At 35.6% G+C, this 27648-nt stretch overlaps 1 protein-coding gene across 14 annotated transcripts in view; it reads left to right on the top strand.

Annotated features, from left to right (window-relative positions):
- The window catches only part of GREB1L (GREB1 like retinoic acid receptor coactivator), a 422182-nt gene that overhangs the window by 268123 nt on the left and 126411 nt on the right, over positions 1-27648 (top strand). For all 14 annotated transcript variants that reach the window (XR_005212149.1, XR_005212148.1, XR_005212147.1 and 11 more), the window contains 4 exons: positions 2405-2515; positions 13750-13909; positions 14116-14313; positions 23379-23555. Coding sequence is in view for 11 of the 14 variants with exons in the window: in XM_037805493.1 (XP_037661421.1) it covers positions 13753-13909; positions 14116-14313; positions 23379-23555 (532 nt within the window). In the remaining 3 variants the exon portion in view is untranslated. The remainder of the gene's footprint in view (positions 1-2404; positions 2516-13749; positions 13910-14115; positions 14314-23378; positions 23556-27648) is intronic.

The raw sequence follows: 27648 nt of genomic DNA, 5'->3' as shown, positions 1-27648 counted from the left end.
GTCTCCAGTGAACTGCTGGTTGAAGCAAATGGTGAAAATAAGAAAAGACGACAAGGGGTTGCAGGGTCTGCAGAGGGGACAGACAACAAGGAAACACTGTTAGAAATCAAGAGTAAGCTGAGCAATAGAGGAAGAGAGAACAAAGATGGATCATATGTCATTTTATAAACATCTTGGAAATCAGGATCTTTTGGTGGCTACCGGGATCTGAGGGGAACGTCGACATCATGGTAAACAATTTCCTGTACTTTGGATTTTTAAAATGTGATTGGACATTAAAACCAAGTCTGGGGAAAGTGTTAGGAAATTACAATAATGATGTAGAAGGTTTTATGTGAGGATTTTGCTGCTTGGAGAATCAGTAGCCTTTTAAAAATGTTTTAAAGATTAAAGAAACTTTTAATCTAATCTTTAAAATTTTCTGTTTTATTTCTTCTGTTTCACTTTTATAAGCAACTTAGTAACTGTAGATATTAAAATGTTTGAAAAGTTTGGGCCGTATTGCTGACATCCTTGTGGCATTTTTGCATGGGACCCTGAAAATTCTCTGCTCATTCCTTAAGGAGGTTGGGTTTACATTTTAAGTATTACAGGTAACCTCCAATTTATATTTAATAGACTATTCTAGAGCTTACTGTTATTGATCTGTCAGAACAAGTTGGGGATTTTGTATGATATGTAGAAATCCATTTTGTTTGGTGAAGGTCAAAATTTGTAAATCCTGGCTGATACAAAGCCCCTCCTTGTATAAGACAAGGAACAGGAAGGGGTTGGCCAGGGAGTAAGAAAGGGGGGAAGGGTGGGTGAGGGAGGGCATGTCGTTGAAAAAAATGATTTTGTCAAACTTTTTGGCATTTGTCTATGAAAAAGAGGATAGGTTGAAAGGCAAAGAAATTAAGATGATTAGCAGCTCTAAGCTATACAAATGGTAGAGTATCTTCCTTCTCAATGGGTGTAAATAATAGATGAAAGAGTAAGAGTGACAACAAAGGACCAGGTCGTTTAAGAGAATGTGTGCTGCCTGAATAGGGGTCTGTGGCCCAGGGCCAAAGGTCTTAGCTTTGAATGTAATTAGAAAAAAATACAAAAATGTCATTACTAGCAGGTGAAGTGTGCAGCACGTGGCCAAAAATTAGCAATTTTAGATTCTGAAGCTATTGGAATTGGATTACTGACCTTTTTTTTTAATCATTATGGTCCTTGTGGAGCCATATAGTTTCGTTGGCAGTAATGCAGTTTGACCTTGCTGACCATATGGGGTAATCCTGATATTGGATGTAGGTAGCAAGGCTTCTGACTTAGAAAAAGATTCCTGTTTGTGTATGTGTGTGGAGGGGAGGATACAGGAGTTTGAAAATCTGGGTCTTACATTTGTAATTGTTTGTTTGCCTGAAGACATTCTTTTGACAATAAAAGAGGTAAGATAAATATTTTTATTTCAAAATCTAGATGTTTTCTTCACCCCTCCCTCTCCTCTCTTTCAAGGTAGCATAAAGGAGGAGTAAAATGAAAATGTTTTCTTTTTTAGAAAACATAGCTCATATTATTTCAAATATTTTAATGTTATAAATATTCGTATTGAAATTAATGCATTCTTAGGAAAAATCCTGGTTTGTTTCCTTTTTAGATATAGTATTGAAGGAAAATGAATAAAAATCGCAAATAGTTTTTATTTTACTTTATGTTTTTATGACTGTATTTCCTTCCTATTTTCTGTGCAATACTTTATATTGGCCATAATCTATATAGAGGAGAGAATAATATGCCCACTGACATTTTCAACCCATTATATGTATTTATAATTATTTAGTTTAATTTCTTCTAGGAATATAGTACTCAAAAGGGTAGGAAACAATTCCTCCTTTTCTTCTTGCAGGCTTTTTTCTAGGAAATTATTAACCCATTAATTTCAAAAAGTAGAAAAATAATATCAGTATCAGATATGTCTAAAATTTTTGGTATTTCTTTGAGTAGATAAATTTTGGCCAGATATCAAGGATTATAAAACTCTTAAACTCTTTAGAGTAAGAAAATTACCTTGTTCTAATTTCATTCCTAAAGATAAAAATAGTCTATAGGCTTTAGCATTGTGGTAACATCTGTCAAAAATGCAGACTTAACAGACATTCAGTTTACACTTAGTGGGGGAGAAATCTTAAGAACAACAGAATTATTTATGAGTATATGCAATTAGGAGTGATTATTTTGGGGGTAATAGGGAAGGACAAGTATCTGTATTTGCCAGCTATGATGTATATGGATTTGTGTAAGACTTTGATAATTCATTTCTAATTGTACTCTTTGTAGAATTGTAACATTTAGATTATTGTATTGTGGAACATAATACATTTGAAAACTAACTCATATTTTTACATATATATTTTTATTTTCTGTGTTTTTGCAGGTGCAAAAAAAAGCTTTAAAGAAGTTAAAATATAGGCGACAGGCTCCCTGAAGTGTTGACCGCCCAACTTAATCATGAACGTGTTTCAAAAATGTTAATAAATAAGCCAAGGTATTGTACAATTACAATATATCTCCCCCACCCCACCACAATTTTTTCAAGATCAAGTTTTAAGAAGTTATATTCAGAATTTAAATGAAGCTACAATATTTGGTCCTTAAAGCATTGAAGCAGATATGTCTATGAACGTCTCTCCTTGCCTTTCCTCTCCCCTTCCCCATCCTCTCCACCCCACCTCCAAAAAAAAAATCAGTAATAAGTTTTTTGCCCCCTACAACAGCCTCTGTTATTCCCTATATATCTTAATTAAGAAAATAAGAATTCAGTTGTTGATTCCTCTTTGTTGATTGTGGTTTTATCTTTGAAATTGCCTAATGAAAGAGGGTTCTAGATTATTGACCTCTGTAGAAAACACCTAAACCATATCTAGTGAGGGCTTATAGTTTAAATTGTTCCATTACACTGAGGTAAGTATTATAAAAGTTTTAGAGAAGTTTTTGTTTTCTTATTTTTTTTTTTTCAGAAAAAGGTGGTCCTTTTTATTTGATTTTATTTTAGTCTCTTATGTCAAAGGAAATTAAGAGCTTACTTAAAGTTGAAAATTGAGGACTACTGTTTTAGGTAACTGTCTCTCAGAAAGGGCATAACCCAAGACGTGGCTCTCCTTTTGGAAGTTACAATGTGCTTAAAGGGCCTGGCATTTCCAAGGGAGGCTAAAGATCTTCTCCTCTTTTATGACCCGTCGTATCCTTTTGAGGCCAAAAAGAACAAGAGGGTCATTGCCACTCCAGCCCAGGACCCTGCCCGCCCCTTCTTGGTGACCACGTAGATACTGAACCCCGGTATGGGCTGAGCATTTGGGCCTGGAACATCTGGAAAACGGTCAGAGAGGGAGCAGAGGAGACAGAGAAAGGGAGAGAACTGTTGCATCTTGTTTCACCAGGTGCCAGGAGGAAGCAACATTAGCCTTTTTGATATGGGAGGCAAATTCTGTGGGCCCTGGAGTTAGGCTTCAACAATTGAAGAGGTCAAAGGACAGCCGAGTGGGGTCAGTGAGACACCATGGGGTGTATTTTGTTACTTAGTAAAAGGAGCAGCCTCCTAAAACCTTAAAGGATTCTCTTGAAAATCTGTTGTGAAAAGGTTTTATGAGTCTCATGGCAAAAACTCCTGATTTATCTAAGGAATGCTGGCCTTTGTCTTTGGGGAGGATAATCCTTACCAAATGTTGGCAACCCCTATAAGAGTTAATACAGATCTGAAAGAACAGTGAAGGTTAGAAGTGTACTTTGCTTTCCAAAATGTTTATCATTTTAATGTTTCTCTCTCAGTGAAGAATTTTGCACTGTTGAAATATCACCTTTTTCTCCCCTTAGAGCAGAAAGTGGGGGTGGAGGGGTGGGGGTGGGGGGCGGTGAGGTAGATAGAGAGCCTACATTGATTTAAAATTATTCTATATTATTCTATAAGCTTTTAACCTTACTTCACAAACAGGATATTTTTGTTAATCCTTTAAAAACACCAGAACTTGTTATTTCTAAAAAGTTATCTTTGAATTTATTTTAACTTAAAAAAGTACATGCACTGTATGTAATGTTTTTGAAGTACAGAAGATTTTTTTTTAATTTAGTTGTATTTAATAGGGGTATCCGTTGATGAATCATCTTAAACTTGTGTTCCTTCATGAATGTGTTTCCTATACAATTTGTAGTAACAAGAAGAAAATCAATGTCAGAGTCAAGGATAGAGAATAAGAAAAGCAATATAATAAGGAATTTTCCTGAAGGAAAATGGAGAAGGAAAAAAAGATCTGTGTATTGTGCAAGCTCTCTTTACCACAGCCCATGGCCTCAAGATTATATGATTGCGGGGACCTTTGAAAGGTATTGGCCACCTGGCGGATAAGTAAAGAAAGGGTCAGTTAGAGAAAATCAATATTTTGATGTTCCAATTTATAGACTAACACATATACATACACATAAAGAGAGAGCACACATTATAATATATATAGTAAGGGGAAAAAGATACAATAACAAAGAGTATACAATAGACTTAGTTGAACATTTTCTCACTAATTTATTAATTTACAATATTTATATACCACTGTGTGTTTGATTTTCCAGTCCTTTTAAATGATTACTCATTTTAAAGCAACATACATGTAGATATGAGGCTTATCATGCAGTGTGCTCTATTGCTATTTTCTCAAGGTTAAAATGCCTTTCAACAACTAATTTAGAAACTTAAGTGTAATGATTAAAACTTGTCTAGACAAAACCCACAGCTGTAAAGTAGCATTGAAATTGTGGCAAAACTGAAAAATATAATTAGCAATGTTAATAAGAAAAGAAGATGGAAAGATAGGAGCAGATGACAGTGGAAAGATGAAGGTAGCAGAGTAACAAATCCATATAAGAACAGAATATTCACAGTTGTTTTGAATATCCAGCACTTTTTTTTGCCTGCTCTCTGGAATACCTGCAGAATGTGTATTTTGCAAGTTATATTTTTTCAGTCTTGTATCCCTAATCCACATCTGATTTTGGAAGACGATAGCTGTTTGGCAGTAGTATCTAAGAAAAGCAATCAAATTTTGCTAATTCTAAGGCACAATTTGATTTGAGGTGATTTTTAAAGTCTATTTTAAATGTACCTCTATTTTACTATAATTACTGGGAGTGGGAATCTCTTTGTATCCTTATAATTCCCACTGGTCATCCAAATGCATAAAAAGAGACCAAAGCCCTGTTTGTGGATTTAGTTACCCGGTATTACAAAACACACACCCACACCATAAAACAAGAGAAACAGCAAAACTGCAGAAGTCTTTAATGTGTTGCTACTTCTTATGTTTATCTGGCTAATGTTCACAGTCCACTTTCCAAACAACATCTTAGGAAAATTAAATGGGGATAGGGAAATAAGAGAAAGTAGGTGAATGTTATACGAAAACTGTATTTTAGTCATCTTTACTGTTCTTCCAATTGTATTTTTCAAAGCATCAGATGAGATTTAGAAAATGATTGTAGTGTCTTTTGAAATTCTATTCTGCCTTTCAGAAATTGGTTTTTGCTTCTGGTGTTTTATGTAGATCTTAATGATTGTTATGATAAATCCCCAGAAGTTTGTTCTTTGAAACCATAGAGACGCTGAACTCTCCAAGTGTGGCAGCCTTGATGGATGCGGTGAGCCACACTTTGGAAGCATTTCTCCTTATTTAGTGTTTTCTGTTCTGGATTATTGACTCTTACCCCTGTTGAAAAATTGGTCTCTGGTGACATGGCAGAGGTCACACGTTGCCTGTTATCATTTTGCATCTTTGATCTTACACAGGGATTACCTCTGGTAATTATACTAGTTGCAGGGTCTTGATGGAGATGTGTGTTTATTTTACAGAAGAATTTCTGGTATTTCAAGAAAGAAAGTTAAGATTTCCAGTAGTAGCATGTAACTCTTCATTACAAAGGAAAAATAGCATTGTACTTTGTCTTTCAATTATGACAGCTTTTAATAATTATTATGACATCAGTTGTATATTTCAGTAATTATTTTTTGTAACAATTTAAGACACCGTATATCTGTAAGTATATTGGTAAAATTGGCAAGTTTTAGAATTTAGTTACTATCCTGGATTTTCATTTCAGTACCTAAAATATTTTTTATTTCAGAAACTGTCAAAAGAACTTGTCCAAATTTAAATGTGCAAAGTATGGCTCACTATTAAAAGGGGTTGGAAATTTTGTCTTTTAATCAGTTTGCATATTCTAAAAAATTTCAGCAAAGAGGATGAATAAAAATGAAATAAAACACTTGTTTTGAATGCATGGTTAGCTTTGTGCTGTTTTGGGATGTGATTGGGAAGAGATAATACCTCTTCAAATCCATTTAATGTGTAATTGGATAAGACACACACAAAAAAAGCTCACTGTATTCATCTTTTTACTCAATTCAAGTTTTAAACAAAATTTTTGCTCCCAAGAACTCAAAATTTAATGAGGGAGTCGGACAACTAGCTGTACTTAAGAGTGGTAAGTGACAATTCAAATGAGTAATTGCTAAAAAGAGCATAAAAAAGAGAAAACTGTGACTATACGTTTATTTTAAATTTTGGATTGTAAACTCTACAAAAACTTGTAAGAGCCATGTTTGATTTATTTGTCTGGTAGTCACACATTATCACTCTCCTCAGTCAATATTTTTAAAGGGGAAGAGCATGTAAGCAATAATGCTATTAAAAGAATTTTCTTATACAATGTGAAGGAATTTCATAGCTGTAAAGGACAGTAGTAATCTCTTCTATACATTCATTTTACAGATGAAACAACTTGAGAGAGTTTGACTTGTTCAGAGTTACATCACAAGGGATATAGCCAGCCTTCTTAAAGCTTAAGAAATCTTCTGTCTCCTAGTTGTTAAATGTTTTCCAGACTTGCACTGTCCAGTATGGCGGCTACTAGGCACATGTGACTATTTAAATTTAAATCAATTAAAATGAAATAAAATTTAAAATTCAGTTAAAATTCACAGGTGGCAAGTGCTCAATTGCTCCCTGTGGCTAGTGACAGATATAGGCCTTTCCATCCATCATCACAGAAAGTTCTATTGGACAGTGAAGCTCTTGGTGTCAAAGGTCACCCCATGATTTGTATATTTGATTATGAAATTCTTGCTGGATGTATTATATACGGTACCAAATAGGTGCTTCTAGCTTACAATCATTTTTTCCTAAAACAATCCCCAGAATCTATTCTACATGCCCAACACATAGAAGGGAAGGGATGCATCTTATTTTTCTTAAGTGTCTTCATTGTGACACCAGGCTAAAAAACAACAGTCATCACTACTAACATTTTTGGGCACTTACTCTGTGTCAGGCACTATTCTAAGAATTTTGTATATACATAACCTCATCTACTCTCCCCCAGACCTATGAGATTGGTAGTATCACTCCCATTTTACAGAGGAGAGACTAAGTAATTTGCCCAATATCATGCAGGAATTATCAAGTGGAGGATTTGGATTAGGAGTCATGTGCTTAATTAACCACTATGACAGTAGGATTTTTGTAAATGCTGCCTGGTTGGATGGATGATTGTTAAAGGTTGAAAGTGGGGGGCAAGAGAAAGGTCAATGAAAACTGAGAAGTTATGTGAAGTTGGCTTTTGAGTACTGTGCCTGACTTAGTCAATAAATTGTGCCTTTAAAAAAAAATGCTAATCTCGAACCAGAAACAACTATACACACACACACTCATCACAAACATACATACATACATATATATATATATATATATATATATATATATATATATATATATGCATATATAGGTGTATATCTGTGTGTGTATATATCCACATCTACCCGCCCCATAGCCTAACTTGCTGTTAAAACCAGGCAGCCCCAAAGCAGTGTCTTAGAGACAGGTCTTTTTCTTTTAGCATGCACTTGATTTTTTTTCTTGTTCTTTCTTGTCACTAACTGTGATGACCCTTTTTATCCTTTTTTATTAGTAATTTTCTCCAGATAGTTGGTATTAAAAGCCAATTTTTATTAAAAGCCCAAGTGCAATACCTTGAAAATATTTATACTTGGTTAAAAGAGGAACTTGTCAAGGAATTTGGTTAGATTAGTACAAATCTATCACTATAACTGGGGAAAAATAGATAGCAGTAGTAGGAACACCAGCTCTTAATGGAAGATTGCCAGTCTAAGCACTGAAATGAGTTTTATTGAAGCACCAGCTGGATGGTGGCGGCTGTTCACTTTGTAAATTCACTTGTTCTTACTATCTTTTTGAGTAATCTATATTTAAACAACTTCAAGAATAGTCATAGAATTGGGATTAGCTCTGTTGCTATATGATCTTTTCCTTTATGATATTATGATAAAATACTATTCATTACTTTAAAAATTAGAAAATAACAATAAGAAAAAAAATAATAAATAAACAATACCACTGTCAGTAGATAGTCATTATTAACAGTTTATTTTATATACTTCCTGTCCTTTTTTCTACTTGCATTGATATTATCTTCACAAGAAAATTTGCATTTATAAGACTTCTAGTAAATTCAAATTCTTATCATATTATTAGTATCACAGTTTTTTCTTATGACTTTTACTTATCTTGAGTATTCTGCCAGGGAATACTTTGAAATTTTGGGTACCAGATTAGGCAGTATCTCAAATCTAGTACTTCTTTTTAAACTGTTGTAAGAGGAAAGTAACACTTTTAAATTCATGCCTTTTTATTTTATCATTTGAGCTCTAGAAAATTTTCTCTTTTCTTTACTAGAAAATAGAACCTTGTTTAGAAAGGGGTAAGATTAGAGTAAAAGAAGAAGAGTTACATAAACATTCCTAATATTTTAGGGAATTGATGCGAATGTTTTTTATTTCTAGATTTGCTGTGTAATGGATTAAGGTAACATGACCAATTCTTCTTACGTTGGAAGCAATGGGGAGAAAAGGGCAAGAGAATTCCCCAAATCAGGCAATTGCTTTGATGCTTTGGAGTCTAAGGCCAGGACTTTGCTTCCTTTCCCTCTCTGTTGAGTGCACTTGTTTTTTCTCTATTAACTAATTTAGTTTTTGTTCATCTTTCCTGTTCACCTAATACTTGCAGGGAGCTTTGGTTGTTTTTTGGGGGATGGGGGGGTGGGGGTGGGGTTTTTTTTAATTTTAATTTTGCTTGGCTTTGTGTCTGTTAGCCCATGTCTTAAGTTAAAACTCCCTTTTTAGCCTTGTCTTGCAGCTGTGATACACACACACACACACAGATGTGAATCAGCAAACAAAAATCTTATATTTATTTTTTTTGGTAGGCAATTTAGTAGTACTTTACAGAGTATCCTTTTACTCTTTGGGGGCCCTTATTGTAGGTGATTTCACAGCTGAATGGAAAAGTGGCCTAAGAGAGCAGCTTCTGTGCCAGATTGATTAGGTTCTTGACATTTCCTCATAGTATGATCTTGGACAAGTTTTGTAACTTCCCTGGGCCTCAGTTATCTTATCTTAAAAAATGGGTACAGTATTAACACCTGACCAGCACTTAGTAAGCTCTCTAAGTTACTATTATAACCCTCCAAAGAAGAATGCTTCCTTTTACAATTCTTAATGATGACTGCTACTAAGCACTACTGATGTTGCTACCTCTGCTGCTACCACTGCAACCACTAGCACCACCATGAACACGGCCACCATGATCACTACCACCAGTACCTTGGCCACCACTACCACCATCATGATGACCACTACCACTACCATTACTGTCACCACCTCCACCACCACCAACAACAACAACAACAACATGGCCGCTGCCACCACTACCACCACTACAGCTACCGCCATAGCTACCACTACCACCACCACCACCACTACACTAACACTATGGTTGCTACCACCATGGCCACCATCACCATTGCCACTACCATGGATGCCAACACCACCACCACGATGGCCACCACCACCACCAACATGGCCGCCGCCACCACTACCACCACTACAGCTACCACCATCGCTACCACTGCTACTGCTATTACCTCCATTACCATCACCTCCACTACCACAACTGTTACCACCACAGCCGCCACCACTACTATGGATGCTGCCACCGCCACCACCATCCAGGATGACCACTGCCACCACCACATCACCACTCCCCCACCACCCCCACCATGCTGCCACCATTACTGTTACACCACCAACCCCACCTTCACTCTGCCAGTAAGAATGATAGCAGTACTACTATTATACTGCCTACCATTGTGCTATGTGCTTCACATGTAGATTAAAATTAACTTTTTAAAAATAAGAATATGTATTCTGAAATGTGATTTGATGTTTTAATTGTGAAAATTCTTTTGGGAGTAAGTTAAAGGAAAATTTTATTGCTGAGGGTATTTTTCTCCTTGTCACCTGTGTACATAATAATTATTGTGAAAGTAATTATTTTGATGATAATACAGTAATTGTTAACCTTGAAACCTTTGGCAAAGAGGGGATAAAATATTGCAGATCAAGGAGTAGTCTCTCTCAAAGTATATTGCTTTTCCTTTCTACTTTTAGAGAAAGAGAATTGAGGAGAGGGCATGGAGACATTCGTAGGTTCTCCCAAGCTCCCTTTTTCTTTACTTTTCCATGATTGATAGAAGTTGTCTGTTTTACTCCCTTCAGCTATTTTTCTTTCTGTCAAAAAAGGAAAAAAGCTAGGGCAACAAGGCACCAAATCACAATGTCATAGTGGTTTGTACTTGATTCTACTTGCATTTTGAGTAATTAATTAGTGGTTCAGAAGGAGCCCATAATTGTGTATCATCCCTTTCTTAGAGGCTTCCTCAGTGTCATAAAAGTGTCTGCATCTCAGAGGTCTCTAGTGCTATAACAACACATTTAACATAATTTGTTCTTTTGTAATTTAACAATAATAAAGGCAAGCATGAAAAGCAGTCTAATGTAGTCTCAGAAACTTAATGTCAGCGAGAGATACAAAATATGTTCGTATACAATGGCAATCACGAGTCTACTTTGCTGTTGCATTTGATTTAATGACTCATTCCTAAAAATTATTTCTCTATTTTCTGGCCTGAAGTTAAGACTTATTCATACTGACTTTGTTAGATGTTATGCCTTTCAGACATTGGGGGCTCTGAGATTCAGAGAAAAGGAAGGCTGAAAGTTGAGTGGATAATGTCAACAATTTCAGTGACCCTAAATATTGTGCCTTTTGATATTAAGAATACATCGCATCAGCTAGAGAGATGCATGGAAGAATTCTTCTCTAGAGCCTTCCGAGGCAGCCTGGCCAGGCTGACACCTTGATTTCAGACACTAGCTCCAAGAACTATGAGAAATAAATTTCTGTTAATTAAAAAAACAAAAACAAAAACAAAACATTGCATGAAAAAGGCTTCCTTTGAACTCGACTCATCTTTGTTGAGCATTAATTGGACTGTCAAGGGCCAATAGCCCTAAAAAAGTGTGTAGTCAGTTCTGTAGTTCTTCACATTATCATCAAAAAATGCCCAGTTGTTTTTTGGGACAGACTGAGTCTGGACAGGGAATGTTCCATGGGTACTTCCCCTTGTCTTCAGTGGAGTATTGCTAATGCTCTTATAGGATTATGTATATCTTCTATGAGGGTGAACCTCAAACCCCCATTTTTGTGTTTGTTTATTATTTTTATTCTGTACAATATTTATTTGCCCTGTCCATATGTGTCTGTCATATTGCTCCTTGAGCTATGAGGGACAGCGAATGAAATTCTGTGAAATTCCATGTGTAATTGGGCACTTTATTAAAAAGATCTCGGAGAATGCAGGTTTTCAAGGTTTTCAAGGCTTTCAATGATAAAATGAAGATAACTTATTGAGCTGGTAATAGATTAAGAGAGGCAAGGTTTCCAGGCATTTGGTGCCCTGGAGAAAGGCTAAAGGTCTACCTTTGAAGTTATTCCATTGTTCTCCATGGATAAGCAATCCAGTGGTTGACTCTGTGCTAGTTCCTGGCAGTTTTCTCCCTTCAGCAAATAAGAAAGGGAAGGTGGCTGTTGGGTTCTGACTTAGGCCAATAAACTTCATGACAGCCTATTTCTACTCCACCCCCCACCCCCATCCCCCACCTTGCCTGGTTTTGATCACATATGGTCCTACTGAAAAATAAATTGCATTTGAGTTTTAGAAAATTTCAAATGTTTATAGTTAGACTGGTGAGGAGTTTTAGGGGCTTGACCAAAATTATGGTATTTCAGGAAAATTTCATTTGATAGACTTTATTGATTTTCTTCCATTTACAACTTTTAATTGGGTATTGTATATATATTTTTTGGCATATGTACTTTTTGTAAGAAAGGACCCCAGTAACTTAAATCCATGGCATTCAGTTTCTTATTACCTGTTAGGAGAAAGATTGACAAAACATGATTCTGGCCTTGCCTCCAAATCATGAGACTCTGATAAGGCTTCAATAAACCCAGCCACTGTGATGGAAATCACTGTGTACTACTCACTGCTGTCAGAAATTATGTAAGAAGATGTTGGTAAGTGCTTAGTATGCTGCCTACCCCAGCAGTTACCAAATGTTGGGTCTCAGGACTCCTTTATTCTCTTAAAAATTATTGAGGAACCAAAAGATTTTTTTTATGTGGATTATAGTTATTAGAAAGTAAAAATAAGAAATGAAAAATGTATTAATTCATTTAAAATAATGTAAAATAATTCATTTACAATAATAAACCCATTGTATCCTAACATAAATAACATTTTATGAAAAATAACTATTTTTTAAAAATTAGTGAGAACAAGAAACTACTGCATTCAGTCTTTCACAGTATCACATATCAAGTGGCGTCCAGAAAACTTCACTGTAAACATGTGAGAATGAGAGTGAAAAAGGCAAATAATGTCTTTGTAATATTGTGAACATGGTTGTGACCTCAAAGTTCCCCTGAAAGAGTCACAGGGACTCCAGACCATACTTTGAGGATTATTGGTTAAGACGGTAGTTAGCCCCAGTAAATTGTAGTTATTTTTGATATACATGGTAATTTTTGTAACTATTAAGTGCTATACAAATAATGATAAGAAGTAAAGATCATGGCTTCAAGGTTTCTTACCATATATTTTTCTTAAGCATCCCAAATAAGATTATGTTTCAGATGAGGTGAAAGAAACAGTTTTTCAAATAAATACTAATAATACATATAGGTATTCTTTTAGATTGAAAAGCTCAAATCTTTCTTTCAGGAATTTGTCAGTTAAATATATTATCGTAAAATTTCCATCCTATTCCAGAGGAGATTCCTTTTTTCTCCCCTACACTAATAAGATCTTAATAGAGAGATGAGTAATTAGATGTTTACCCTGAAACCCTTGAGAGAACTGGTGTGGTATTCCCGTAGTCTCTGAGTTTTGAGGAGCTGGGTATGGCCTTATTTTCAACCAGGTTGGGCTATGCAATTGACAGATCAATCTTGATTTACTGGTTGGAGAGCCTTCACTTTAAAGTATTTTACTACTGTTTGATTCTGAGATACAAGATCCTTTACAGGGGCTTTGTGAAATGGATTTGGATCATAAAGATAGAAAGCAAAAGTGATAACAGACATCTTGTGCAAGTTTTCTTAAGTTATGTGGGTATAGTGCACGTTTAGCTCTGTCTTCACAAGATATATATGTGTGTGTATAGTTCATGTTAGCTATCCATGTACTTTGCAGACACGTAACCCTCTAATTATATCCATTTCTCCTTCATTCTTTCTCTTTTTCCTCTGGGGGGTTGGCATGTAGACCATGGGGAATTCATATGCTGGGCAACTGAAATCTGCTCGATTTGAGGAAGCTCTCCACAACTCCATAGAAGCCTCGCTCAGATGCAGTAGTGTGGTTCCACGACCAATTTTTTCCCAGCTGTACTTGGATCCTGACCAGCATCCTTTCTCATCTGCAGGTAAATTTCTCAATGATACAAATTTCTCATCTCCTTTTAAAGGAAGTGGAGATTCTAAATCTGGGGACTTCTGAAATAAATTGGTTAAATGTCCGAAAATGCTCATCTCCCTTTTCTCAGATACGTCTTTTAGAACTGTGAATTTTTCTTCTGTCTTTCCATACAAATCTTTTTACTAAATTAACTATGATTTATTGCTTACCCAGATGTAAAACCCAAGGTGGAGGATTTGGATAAAGATTTGGTACACCGCTACACTCAAAATGGAAGTCTGGATTTTTCTAACAATCTAACAGTTAATGAAATGGAAGATGACGAAGATGATGAAGAAATGTCTGATTCAAATAGCCCACCAATTCCCTATTCACAAAAACCTGCCCCAGAAGGGTCTTGCACTACAGATGGTGGGTTTCAGTTTGGTTTTACTTCTTTTTCAATCTGTCTGATATTGTCTGGCCTGTTTCCAGTCATTTCATGTGGTGTTCAAAGTTAGAAACCAATAATTAAGGAAAGGAATGAGGAGCAAGTCTGTTCTTTCATTATCTCCCATGACTTTACAGCATGTGTCTGCAAGAAAGGCTTGGCAGGTATTATCACCCCATTTTATAGATGAAGAGATTGCAATTCACAGCAGTTGCGTGACTTCTCTGGTATGTAGTAAAGGGCTTTCTTTCCTTTGCTCCATGTACTTCCTGCAAGAATGCTAATATTTTAGGAAACTTTTTAGTTTTACCCCTTCTTACTTCTTTCTACATCATGCCAAAAACAATAATAGAGATATCGGATGTTTTATATTTACCTTTTACATTTGTTTTGAACACTCATCCAGTTTATCTCTAAAGGATAAAAATGTAAATTTTTTGGTCGTCCCATCTTATTTATTGGTGTCAACCTCTTCTTCCACCAAGCCTTTAATAAGAAAACACTAGGGTAAAGCATTTCAGTATTTTGTGGATTTGGTGATATAATTTGAATTAGATCCCCTTCCCTCCATTTAGTGGTATTTAGTGTTCTTTTCTGATAATCACAGTCTACTTAATTTTCTGACCATCATAACCTAATAAATTATGAGTTCTACTTTATCCAGATTAGCCATAGTATATACAACTTTTATAACCAGACTGACCTGGGCCTGGGATGATTGCAATGTACAAAACTGGGCGGAGAAAGTGTGGTGGTGGTAGTGGAGGTGTTAAAATCTGAGGACATGCCCCTTACCAAGCTTGAAGGGCAAATAATTTGGGATAAACTAGAGATTCCAATATGCAAAGCCAGATAAATGAGTTTGCATTATTTGAGGAGGTTTATTTTCTCTTGACTTAAAAAGTACAGATAGGGGATGAGGAGACCTGAATAATTCTCCTAAAATCCAGAAATGGCAAAATATAAAGCAGCGATCTCTAGCATTTAGTGCTACTACCCTGTGAGTTGGGCCTGCCTCTAACACATCATTCTATTTGAATTTGCTTCCATGACTCCAGACTTGCCGTAATATGTATCAATTTATTATCGATTATATATTATAGCCTTTAAACCTGTTGTGGTGTGGGAGGTGGCTGACTTTATGCTTCCATTTACCTTCTTTATATCCATCTTCACGCCTTTTGTTTAATTGAGGAGTCAACTCGTATTAAATAACCACTAGAAGTTTAAATAGTGCTTAAAATATTGTTAGAAGCTCGAGAATCTTGTTAAAAGTAGATTTTAAATAGAACTGGAGTGAAAGTTTGAAAGGCCAGTTTTGGGGAGAGGTGTTCTCCTGCTTTTCCTGTGCCTTACAAATGTTTTTAGTTAACTGCTGGATAATCTGGCACTGATATTATTTATAGCCATGTATGGAGAGCTGTTTAGTGCCCACCAAGAAATAAACTCAGTGACCTAGCAGATAAGCAAATATTGCTTGAATTTTAAAACATTAGAACACTACTGTTAACCCTGTAACAATTCTGTAAAATATAAGAGAGGAGTAGTAGTTATTTTAAAGATAAAGGAAAACACTTGGAGATGAAATTTTTCTGAGAACAAAGAACCATCCCACTCAAGCACAAGATTCAAATTCTAAGACAACCTGAAAACACTAGTTCTACTCTTAGATTCCCATGTCATCTACATTAGTTTCTTATGATTAATTGTTATAGTCTGTTATTCATTCCCCCCCCCCTTTAATTCACCTGGAAATTAACATGTAAGCATAGTTTGTAATTTGATAGGTTATAGTTTGTCCTAGCTCTTTCGAATTTGGCTCATTCTAAGATAGTTCTAACAGTTCTCTCACTTAAAATGAGAGCTCTGAAATTTTCCTTGTAAAAATAGCAGGGAAATGCCTGGGCAGGTTTCAGCATACCACCTTCCTTTCCTGGGAATCCCTCTATTTACCTAAGGCTTAAAGGAAGGTGAAGCTATTTTCAGAGGCAATTTAGATAAGCAGATACTTAACACCTGATGGACTGCTGGGGGATCACCATTCAGATGTAAAATTTGGTTGCTAATTTCTTATGTAAATTATTGGAATAGAGTAGGTTCCTACCCTGCTGTGAGGCAGTTGATTGTCTAAAGAGGAGAGGGACAACCAAATTTTAGGCCTCCAAATACTGCTTTGAGTACTTTAGTTTGTGTTTACAGCTCTTTCAGTAAACTTTCCTCTCCCCTTTTTAGTTTACTCTGTAACCTTCAAGTTGGAGATAATTGGAGAATGCAAATCTGTTTCTGTGAAGTGAAAACCTTGGCTATTTTCTTAAAGAAAATGCAGATGAAGTTTATAAAAAAGGCTCTACTGTTGTTCCTTTTTCATTAAAATCATTTGTTCTGCAATAGCCTTGGTTTTAGTGCAACATTTCAGAATTACTGTCAGAAAATGAAACTATTTAGGGACCAGGTTTGTCAACTAAATTGTTATTTGTGTGCCTATATTGATAACTTATCTTTCTAACCTTGTGTACAGTAAATAGGCTTAGACCCTTCCTTATGGTACTCTCTCTCAGATTTTCCTGGAGTCTCTAAACAGAAGGTCGCATCTGGGGATTATTTAAAATGTAATTCAGAAATATTCTGCAGGGGAGTAGTGAGGCTTCTTTTCATTCAGTTTGAGATTTTAATTAAGATTTAATGTTTGACCTTTATTAGATTAATAGTCAGATGTATCTCTAATAGTTGGAAAATACAGCTACCTACCACACTAGACTTTTGGATCCTACAGATCTTGATACATAATCACATTTTATAGTTTTTGTTTAGCTATCCATCCTTCTTTACAAACACGCACACTATTTTCAACCTTAAGGAAAAAGCTACCTAAACTAAATATTGTTTTTTACCAAATATTTTTTTTTCTTGGGTTGAATCCCTGATAATCTATCCATTCTGTATATAATTAGCTGATCTGAATTCCAAGAAAGGGTTTTGGCAGAGGAAATAAATAGATATCACAGCAAAAGACTGTATCTTTCACAGGTTAGAAGCTTATTCTCAGAATAATTGCAACTGAACTTGGGAATGTTTCCTCAATTCTGCAAACTTTTTTTTTAACTTTCGGAGATAAAGTACTTTATCACTCACGGCACAGCAGGCAGCAGGAGCTTCATCCTTGCACTGCTTCCCCCTGGTCCCAAGTCCCAAGTGGACGCAGGTGGCCATTGTGCACACAGTGTGTCTGTGTCACACCTGAGGACCCCGAGTTTAGGAAACCTACAGTTTTACAAAGGAGCTCTGCAAACCATTTTTGACCTTGAATGGGTTTCCTCCTGACCCTGTTCCCAGATTCAGCCTTCCTTTCAGTTTCTCTCCACTATTCTCTTTCCTCTTTTAATTCAAATGCATGTGGCTGGAGTTGGTGAGTAACTATAAGACAAAAAGACAAAATAGTACATTTTAAAAAAAAATAGACTTTATTTTTTAGAACATTTACAGAACAGTTGAGAAGGTAGTACAGAGTTCTTGCAGCTTTCCATTATTAATGTTTTACCCAGAATGGGGTGTGTGTGTGTGTGTGTGTGTGTGTGTGTGTGTGTGTATACATATACATATATATGTAAAATTAATGACCAATACATTATTATTAACTAAAGCCCATAGTTTACTCAGATTTCCTTCATTTTAATCTGATGTCCTTTTTCTCTTCCCGGATCCCATCCAGGATAGCACATGACATTTAGTTGTCATGTCTCCTTAGGTTCTTCCTGGTTGTGACAGTCTTTCAGACTTTCCTTATCTTTGATGACCCTAACAGTTTTGAGGAATACTGGTCAGGTATGTTATAGGATGACCCTCTATTGGAATTTTTTTTCTCCTGATTAGATTTGAAATTATAGATGTTTGTAGAGGAAATCACAGAGGTAAAGTGCCATTTTCATCACAGTGTATCAAGGGTACATACTATCAACGTAATGTGTGACTGTTGATGTTGACCTTGATTATCTGGCTGAGGTAGTGTTGTCAGGTTTCTTTACTGTGGAAAGAAACTGCATTTGGAAGGAAGTTACTATGTTCAGCCCATGCTTAAGGAGCTCCCTCTCCTTTATAAAGGACAATATATCTACATAAATCATTTGAAATTCTTCTACACAGGAGATTTGTCTCTTCTCCCCCATTTGTAAATATATTCAGTCATTTATTTATGTCAAGAATTGCGTCATGAGTATCTATTTTATACTTCAGGTTATAATCCAATAAAACTTTATTTTCTTGCTTAATTACTTCCAGCTTTGGTCATTGGGAGCCCTTTCAGTTGGCTCCCATGTCCGTTGAACATAGTCCCATCAATGTGGCAGTAGTGCTTTTTGTTGTGGTGGTGGCTTTTTGTTTGTTTGTTTTGCTTTTTTTTTTTTTAATCATAAAATAGTGCATTTACTCTTTCATTGTCAAGGGTACTTCTTGGAAACTTTTTAAAGAGAAAGAACCTAAAAAAATGCTTCCTAAACAATCCAGTTGTTTAATAATGATTGTTGTTTACTGGTGGGTTTCCCCATATCATAAAGGGGAAACCCTCAAAGGCTGTGGTACTCAAACCTATTTGTACTTCTTCACCTGAGTGGATGTGTAGTTTTCATTTTGCCACTGAAATTACTCTGAAATAATCATTCTTCCACAGAAAATCCTGCTTTCTTCCAACACTCACCACACCATGCCTTCTAGACTCCATCTCTGCTTGGCACACAATCAAATTTGTACTTTCTCCCTTAAGCTTCCTTTTGCTGCAGTGCCAGTACATTGCAATCATTGAGAAAACTCATCAAAAATGTCACTCTTTAACTATGGGTTTCCTTTGTGGTTTGCAAATCCATGATTTTAAGGATTCATCAACAACTATGAGATAGGTGTTGCTGATAGACAGATAATGAGGCTGGCAGGGGCTGGTGTACCAAGTCCTCCAGGCTTCAGTCTGGAAAGGGCAGAAATAGGCAAGGAAGAAGGTAGAGGGGAGTGTCGTACATCAGACTGTAGGAAGGTGAAGCTTAACAGAGTCAGAGAGGTGTTAATGAGGATGAAGGACCATCTAACTTGGAGTCAAAAGGCCTGGGTATTTGACCTTGGGCCATTTTCCCAACCTTTCTGGGTCCTAGTTTTCTCATTTGCATATTAAAGAGATTGGAATAGCTTAGTGTTCCCTAATCTTTGTCACAAATCCCTTTCAAAGTAATATATGATCTTTCAAACCCCTTAGGGAATTAAAAACTAATTTTGTCTTTACATGGCATGTGATGAAGAATTGATTTTAAGTAAAAAGTATTTATTTGAGATCAGTATATTAATACACTATTAGACAAGAAAAGTTTTTCCTTTTTCTCATATAAGAAGTGCTGTTTAATTTACTTTAAATTGATTATGTAAGAAAAAGCATGTTTTACTTAAAAAATAAAATATTATACCTTTTTTTTAGGAGGGGAAGGGGACCCAAATGTATAAGTAAATGTTTTCCAGCACCAAAATAAAAAAAAAGTCAAAATCCACATTTATGACCCAAATTTTTGAATTTCTACATGTTAGGATTAAGAGGAAATACTTTTATTTTTATAGTTTTGCATTTTAACTCTATTTGATGAGGTAAGACAGAGTTTCAGACTGCTGTTTGCAGGAACTTCTCTGCAAATAACATGCTGCCAAAAGAGTCCCCCTACCCCATATATGAAAAACCAAATTGGATTATAATCCCAATATTTTACTCTTTTTAACATTTGTTTGATTGTGTCCTAGAAGCATATTGGTACATTTTATATAATCTTATAATTTGGTGAGTGGGGATGGGGCATGGATCTCACTTTCATCATTAGCAAAGCTCATCCTTAGTCACATTTGTAAAATTACTATTTTTGTGTTCATTAACAGTCAGTGTTCCCTGAGCCCATTATGAATAGATTAAGCCACATATCAATGCATATGACTGATAGTAAAAACAATTTAAAACTTTATAATGGTCGAAACCACACAATGACATGGGTTTCAACTGAGTGAGTCATTAGTTAGACTGAACTGGTTTTCACCTTGTTGGCTCAAAGTTGCTCAGAGTCGATTTTAAAGCAGAACATTAGAATAATTATGTATTCGTTTTTTTAGAAATTGATAACGTCTATTTAAATTTCACTTATAATTCTCAGATATCTTGGAACACTTTTATGAATTCCTGGGAATTTGGAAGTCACTTGTTGGGAAATAACTGTTTCAGGTGTTCCTGAGGTTCCATATAACTCTAGTGTCCTATAAATCTTATAATAATTTGCAACTTGGTACAGGCTTATGGTTTCATTCAGTCTACTCTTTTTAATATAGGTTGAGTCAAAGTTGTGGAAAGGTTGTACAACAACTCCTTGGTGACAGAGACAGCTCCAAAGCATCCTGTTTTCCATTAATAGGCAATCATGAACCTCTCATCATTGAATTTATCTAAGCCTCTTAGGAAGATGTTTTATATGTTCTGCCTCTTGGAGTAAGTCTTACTTAAAATAGTGGTTCTCCTTAAGGAAATGTGTTTCTAGGTTCACTGCCTTCATGCAAATTAGCAATTCCTTTAAATTAAAAGAAAAAGGCTTCCTCTGATTAAAGGAAAAAGTTAGTCTTCTTCTCAGCACTGCAAATGCCTCCTAGATGTAGTATGTTAGAATTCGGTGAAAAAGTCTGCATGAAGGGTGACCTCATAATGTTAACACTGGGTCACAACAGTTCTTAACTTTTGTTTTGCTAAGTTGAATGGTGTGTTTTTTGCCTGTTCTTATATGGCAAATTTCCTGTGCCTTACATCACTGCTGCTAACTCATGTAACCTTGACCAAGTTCCCTAGCCTGTCTGTGCCTCAATGTCTTCATCCATGAAACGTTGATAGTAGTTCCAAAGTAGAGTTGAGAGGACTAAATGAGATAATTACACAGTGTTTAGCCCTGTACCTGGCTTGTGGCAAGTGATCCATAAACTTTAGCTGCCAAAAGTATTGTCATGATCATTATCATGATCATCATCATCACTTCTGAACTTCCAAACCTTTGAGTTCTATCCCTTCATGGAGGTGGAGGCAACAGAATATTTTCAAGGTGTTCTATGTATCCTTAGGCTCCAAAAATTTTGTTTGTAAGGTGAGTAAGTAATATAATTCACATATAGAAATGACTATTTTTAAATAAATATAGGTGATACTATGAGTAGTAAAATGCAGATTCATTTAAAATTTTTAAAGAATTCATAGCTTTTTAATATGTTTCTCAATTGATGGATACTAAAAGTTAAATTTGAATTTTTTAAAAGTTAAAAGTGGATCTACAAGCCTGAAATGACTGAGACCCATTGCTTTGATCATTTTAGTCTTTCTTCTGTTGACTTCCTAATTCCATTATGTTTGCTTTTGAGGTTTGATGATAAAAAACCATATAATTGTTTATATGCATCACACCTTAATGCAATGTTTTGATAGTGTTTTTTTCTTTTATCTTTCATCTGCTGACTGATGGCATCTAGCTCTTTGTTGACAGTTGGTTACAACCAAAACATTAGTTGATGCTTTTCGGAAGAATCTAGCATGGCTCTTTCCTACTTTGTACTGGGCAGTGACGATGTTCAGCTCTTCGGGTTTGTGTGTAAAGAGTGAGGTGTCTGTCCTACGTGCTCCTGAAACTCTCTGGTAACATTTATCATTCTGATAGCATTTGTCTTACTAGTAGCATTTATCATACTAAATGCTACTGTCTGGTACCATCTCTGGTAGCATTTATCACACTGGTAGCATTTATCTGATAGCATTTATCATACTGGTAGCATTTATCATACTGGTATGATAGCATTTGTCATACTGGTAGCATTTATCTGATAGCATTTATCATACTTTATTCAGCCTCTCTTGGTTGCAAGTGATGGAAACCCATCTCATATTAGCTTCAGTAAAATGAAGAAATTATTGGAAGAATTCCAAAGCAAAAGGTTTCATGATCAAGCCATAGGAAAGGCAGATACATCTGGGCTGCAAGATTAAAAAACTGCCAGAGCAGTCTCCTTTGGCCCCCTGTCTTTGCTGACAGGCTTCTTCCATATGGCAAGGAGCATGGCTACCAATAGTGTGAACCAAGCCATGCTTTCCCTGGCTCCATGTTCATAATTCATGAGGAAAAGGTTTTGATTGGCCTGATTTATGTCAGGTGCCCGCCCTAGGCCAGTGAATCAGGATGGGAAAGGTGAGATATTCAAGTGGCCCAGCTTGGGTCAGGTGCCAGCTCTGGAGGTCAGTCTGGAACATCACAACTCTCTACAGGAACTCATGATTAGAGTGCAAGGTGGGTCACTTCCCAGATGTGGAGAGGAGTGTGGTACAGAAGAACCATGGTTGTCCTCTCGTTTTGTGATGATTAGTTCCTTGTACATTCTTCCAGTAGACTACATTGTGGATTAGAGGAAAATATGTCTTGTTCAACTCTTTATCCCTAGGTCTCAGCATCTGTTGCAAATGTTTGTTGGATAAATAATGGCTCAATGAGTTAATGTAACACATTATAGTATCCAAAGTGATTATGTAAAATTCCATTATGTCTTGTCATGTCATGTCATATCTAGCAAAAATAACAGTTCTCAGTTCTAGTTTTGGCCCATTTGATTATGAGTCACAAAAATCTGAGCTTCAGTTTCCACCTCTGTGAAATGGAGAGCATCTCTTGTCTATGATTCTCCTTGTTTTGGAGAAGTGAATTTGCATTGAACATTACTAGATATCCTTCTATGTGAACTTTTCAGATTTTGCTTTTCAGATTTTCACTGCCTTACTCTGGGCCAGAAAATAAAAAGTTGTTATGTTAACTGAACCATGTGGAAATATCTCTTCTTAGTGCTTTTTCAACTCTGCTCAGAAGAGCAGATAGAGTAGATTTGTTTTCAGGTTGGAGTATATGGACTTTAAGTTTTGTCCTTAATAGTGATTCCCATAGGAATATCTACTCTCCAAAAGGGTCATAAACTATAACCTCCCTAAACATTTCACTGTGTCCTTTGTACCTGTTTTTAGGTTTTTGTCAAGCAGGAAAGGATTTGCGTTTGGTATCACTGTGTATGGAACAAATCGACATCCCAGCAGGATTCCTGCTGGTAGGAGCCAAGTCCCCCAATCTTCCTGAACACATCCTAGTTTGTGCTGTAGACAAGCGATTCCTGCCAGATGATCATGGAAAAAATGCACTTTTAGGTAAGTGTTTTACACTTATAAAATCTCTTCCAATATGAGGGAATTAAAACACAAGTTTATTTAAAAGTATCACAGATTTTTTTTTTAAATCACAGAATTAGTTGGGGATTATATAGTTTAGTTCAAAAAGGAAACATTTTTTTCTTTTTATGATTTCTTAAAAATTAGTTATTTTTTTATTCATTCTCCAAACACTTGCCTTAATTAGGAGGCTTTTTGACTAGATATTGAAGGATAGCATGCAAATTATCAAAAGTTGCTGTTTTCTAAAACAAAATAGATTTCACTCTTTACAGACTGACTTTTGTGATCTGAAACTAATGTCAAGTCAACTCTCAATTATTCATCTGTGGATTACCTACTTTGTATGTTATTTGTAGTTTTTCCATGCCACCCATTATTCCTATCTACACTTGATTGGTGGATTCTCATTTTATATTTAGTATTTGTTCATCCCAAATAAGTAGGAATGTAAATATGATGTAAAATATAAACCTTATCTCAAAAGTAAATGTTTTACTTTCTGATATTACCTAGAGCTTGGGCTTTTTCATGGCATAGGTTCCCTATATCATGGGAAATAACAAACAGTGGATTCTATGTTTATTTTTATTTAATAATCAAAAGGACAAATAAAGACCCAGTGATTCCACTTCTAGGTATATACCCAAAGAAAGTGAAAACAGGGTCTCAAACAGATACTTGTATACCAGTGTTCATAGCAGCATTACCAGTGTTCATAGCAGCATTGTTCATAATAGCCAAAAAGTGGAAAGAACCCCAGTGTCCATCAACAAATGAATAGATAAACACAATGTGACATTACTCCATGATGGAATATTATGCAGCAGTAAGAAAGAATGAAGTTCTAAGACATGCTGTAATGTGGAAGAAACTTGAAAACATCATGCTCAGTGAAATAAGCAAGGCACATAAGGACAAATTTTGTATGATGTCACATATGAGAGATGTCTAGATTTTTAGAAACAGAAAGTAGATTGAAGGTTACCAGAGAATGGGGAAAGCGAGAGAAGAGGGAATGTGTGTTTGGTGGATATGGAGTGTGTGTAAATAAAATTAATTTAAGAAAGAAAGAAGAAATATTCTTCAGGAAGAAATATAGTTGCTAAAATAAAAAATAGATACAGTACAAGATTGGGATGATCAAATCAAGGACTTCTTCCAAAATAGTATGTTGATCTTATGAAGCAAGCACACCAGAGATGCTCTGTATTTGTTTAACAACAAATACAGTTTTAATTATCCTATTTGAACTTAGAAATGTAAAACAATAGACAGGGTAATCATATAATTCATCATCCAAACCTGGGCACTTTGGGGAGTTAAAAAAAAAAAAAAAGGACAAATAAGAGAGTAAGAGGGTTCATGAGGTTTATTGATTTTTTTTTTTTAAATTATAGAAGTTGTAGGTATACAGAAAAATCAGGCATAAAATACAGAGTTACTATAAAACACCCTATTATTAACACTTGGCATTAGTATGGTACATTTGTTACGATTCATGAAATAATATTTTTATAACTGTACTATTTATAGTCCATCGTTTACAGTAGGGTCCACTATTTGTGTTGGACAGTCCTATATGTGTTTTAAACATTTTTGTACTAGGAACATATTTACAACCTAAAATTTCACCTTTTAACCACATTCAAATATTTAACTTGGTGCTAATTACATTCACAATGTTGGGCTACCACCACCACCATCCATTACCAAAATGTATTGCTTTTTTTTATCTGCTGTGTTTCTTTGGAGTTGTTTTTGATTCTTAGAATTTCTCTTTCCGTAGATGGAATCAGATAGATGTTTTAGGCACAAATATCAGTAAAAAGGAAAAAGAGAGAAGAGGGCAAAGAACCGAAGTGCTAGATTGTGAGGTCTATATGTTCGTTTATGTAGTCTGATGCATTCTTCTAGTTATTGAATGTCGTCAAGAAGCCTAGGGGAAAAAGTCTGGAAATACATCAGACAGTACCCTGAATCAGAAAATGACCCTGCAGATGCTTTATAAACATTCCTTAAATTAGTTCAGAGCCTTTTTCTGGTTCACTTTTCATAAGGCTCTTCTTAATGAAAGAATGTTTTTGCTTTGTTTTTCTTTTAGTGATGTTGAATATGTTTTTTAAAATGGAAACCTAATGTTAAAGCTTATATGTTGGACTAAATTAACAAAGAAAGTCCAACTGTTCATTTGTTCATTCATTCACTTGGCAATATTTATTCAAAATGTACTGTGTGAAAGAAATCCTGCCAGGCTATGATGTGGGGATACAAAATTTTAAGACTCAGTCCTTTCCCTCATAGAGTTTACAATCTGGTATTGTGTTTGAATGTCCTTGGAGGACATCTCTTTAGCATTTTAAAAGCATCAGAGGCTCATCTAATGGGACAGATGAGATGTAGCCCTGGCTACAGAGATAGAAAAATCTCTCATAATCCTGTTTTGCTCAATGATTCTTCAGACTGAAGGAGTCCTCTTAGAATACATCATGGAAAGGACATCAGAATAATATATTTCAAAATCCTATGGAATCAGGAATATGAAAACCAAAGAACATGGGTTTTGGAATCAGACAGACCTGGGCTTAAATTCCAGATTTGCCACATACTGTTTTCAAGAACCTGGGCAAACTACTTAACTTCTTTAAGTCTCAGATTCATCGTCTGTGTAAAGGAGCAGATAGTGCCTACCTTTCAGGGTTGTGAAGATCAGTGAGATGTTTATAAGGCACCTGCTCGGAACAGTGCCTGGAACATAGCGCTTGCTCATTAAATGGTAATTGTTCTGCTGTAGTATTTATTAAATACCTTTATAGACTTGGAACTTAGCCTACTTCCTCTAGACTTGTAAATAAATAGGCATAGTTTTTACTTGCCACTTTTCCAAGTAAAGTGCAGTGCAGCAAAATGGTAGGAGTTTTTTTCTTAGAAAAGCATATTGTAATTTTTTTATGTGTTCAGTATTCTTTGTCCAGAAGTTAACATTTACCTGACAAAGTTTCTTACTTATGGTGGATGACTTTAGTATGCATTAAGATATATTGGAAAAAAATTTTAAGCTTCACATATTCTAGAATCCCTGTGAACTTCGATATCAATCTGTCTAAATTTTTATATAAATTATGCAGATTCCAAAGACTGTGGGGGAATTGATTAAAAAAATATTGATCCAGTTGGCAATGCAGGTGCCCCAAATCTACCATGCAACTGGAAGACTTGATTGCCAGAAAAACTAGAAAGGTAATTTGGCCGTAAGAAGTATTATTTTTTGTTATTAATGTTAGCAAGAACTTTGAACAGATAAAATCTCTCTTGAACCAAGGCTATTGCTGAAGAATTCAGGGTTTTTAAAATGGACTGTAGGATTCTAGCTCTTTAATATTATTGACTTTTATGGTTTATGTGAAGGTTCTCTTCTTTGTAGGTTATCCAGATTCATTGCTTTTCTTCCTCCTTTTTCTCTCTTGCTTTTCACCTTAGAAAATTGGCAGAGGGCAAGATAAAAGATACAACTCAACTCTAGTAATTTAATTTGTTAATTCTCACACTAATCTTTTCTGGTCTACATGGACCTATCAGATAAGCCTCACTTTGGGAGATTGCCCTTAATTATTATTTCTACTGAAAGGTTCTTGTAGCACTTTTCCTGTGTTTTGGGTGTGCTATCTCTGCCTCACAGCTGAGGCAGTTTTCTATCAGGGAATGATGATCACACCAGAATATACACTCCGTGAGGGCAGGGGCTTTATCTGTTTTGTTCAGTGCTGAATCCGTGGTGCTTAAAACAGTGTCTAGCACATAGTAGAGTACAATAAGTATTTGTTGGATGGATGGATGGATGGACAGATGGACAGATGGATGGACGGATGGACAGACGAATGGATGAATGACTTTAGGACCTTGGTGAAATAGGCAACCATTGACAACTTTTTTTTCAGCTTATTGGGCAGATGGCCAAATGCTCTCAAATGCAATCCATCTCTGAATATATATATATTTTTATTTTGAAATAGTTGCAAAGTTACAGGACAGTTTCAAAAATAATATAAAACCCATACAGCATACCCCAATA

This window comes from Choloepus didactylus, chromosome 16, assembly GCF_015220235.1.
Source record: "Choloepus didactylus isolate mChoDid1 chromosome 16, mChoDid1.pri, whole genome shotgun sequence".
Taxonomy (NCBI): Eukaryota; Metazoa; Chordata; class Mammalia; order Pilosa; family Megalonychidae; genus Choloepus; species Choloepus didactylus.
Note: the sequence above shows the minus strand (reverse complement) of the source record. Positions and strands in the feature narration are given on the sequence as shown.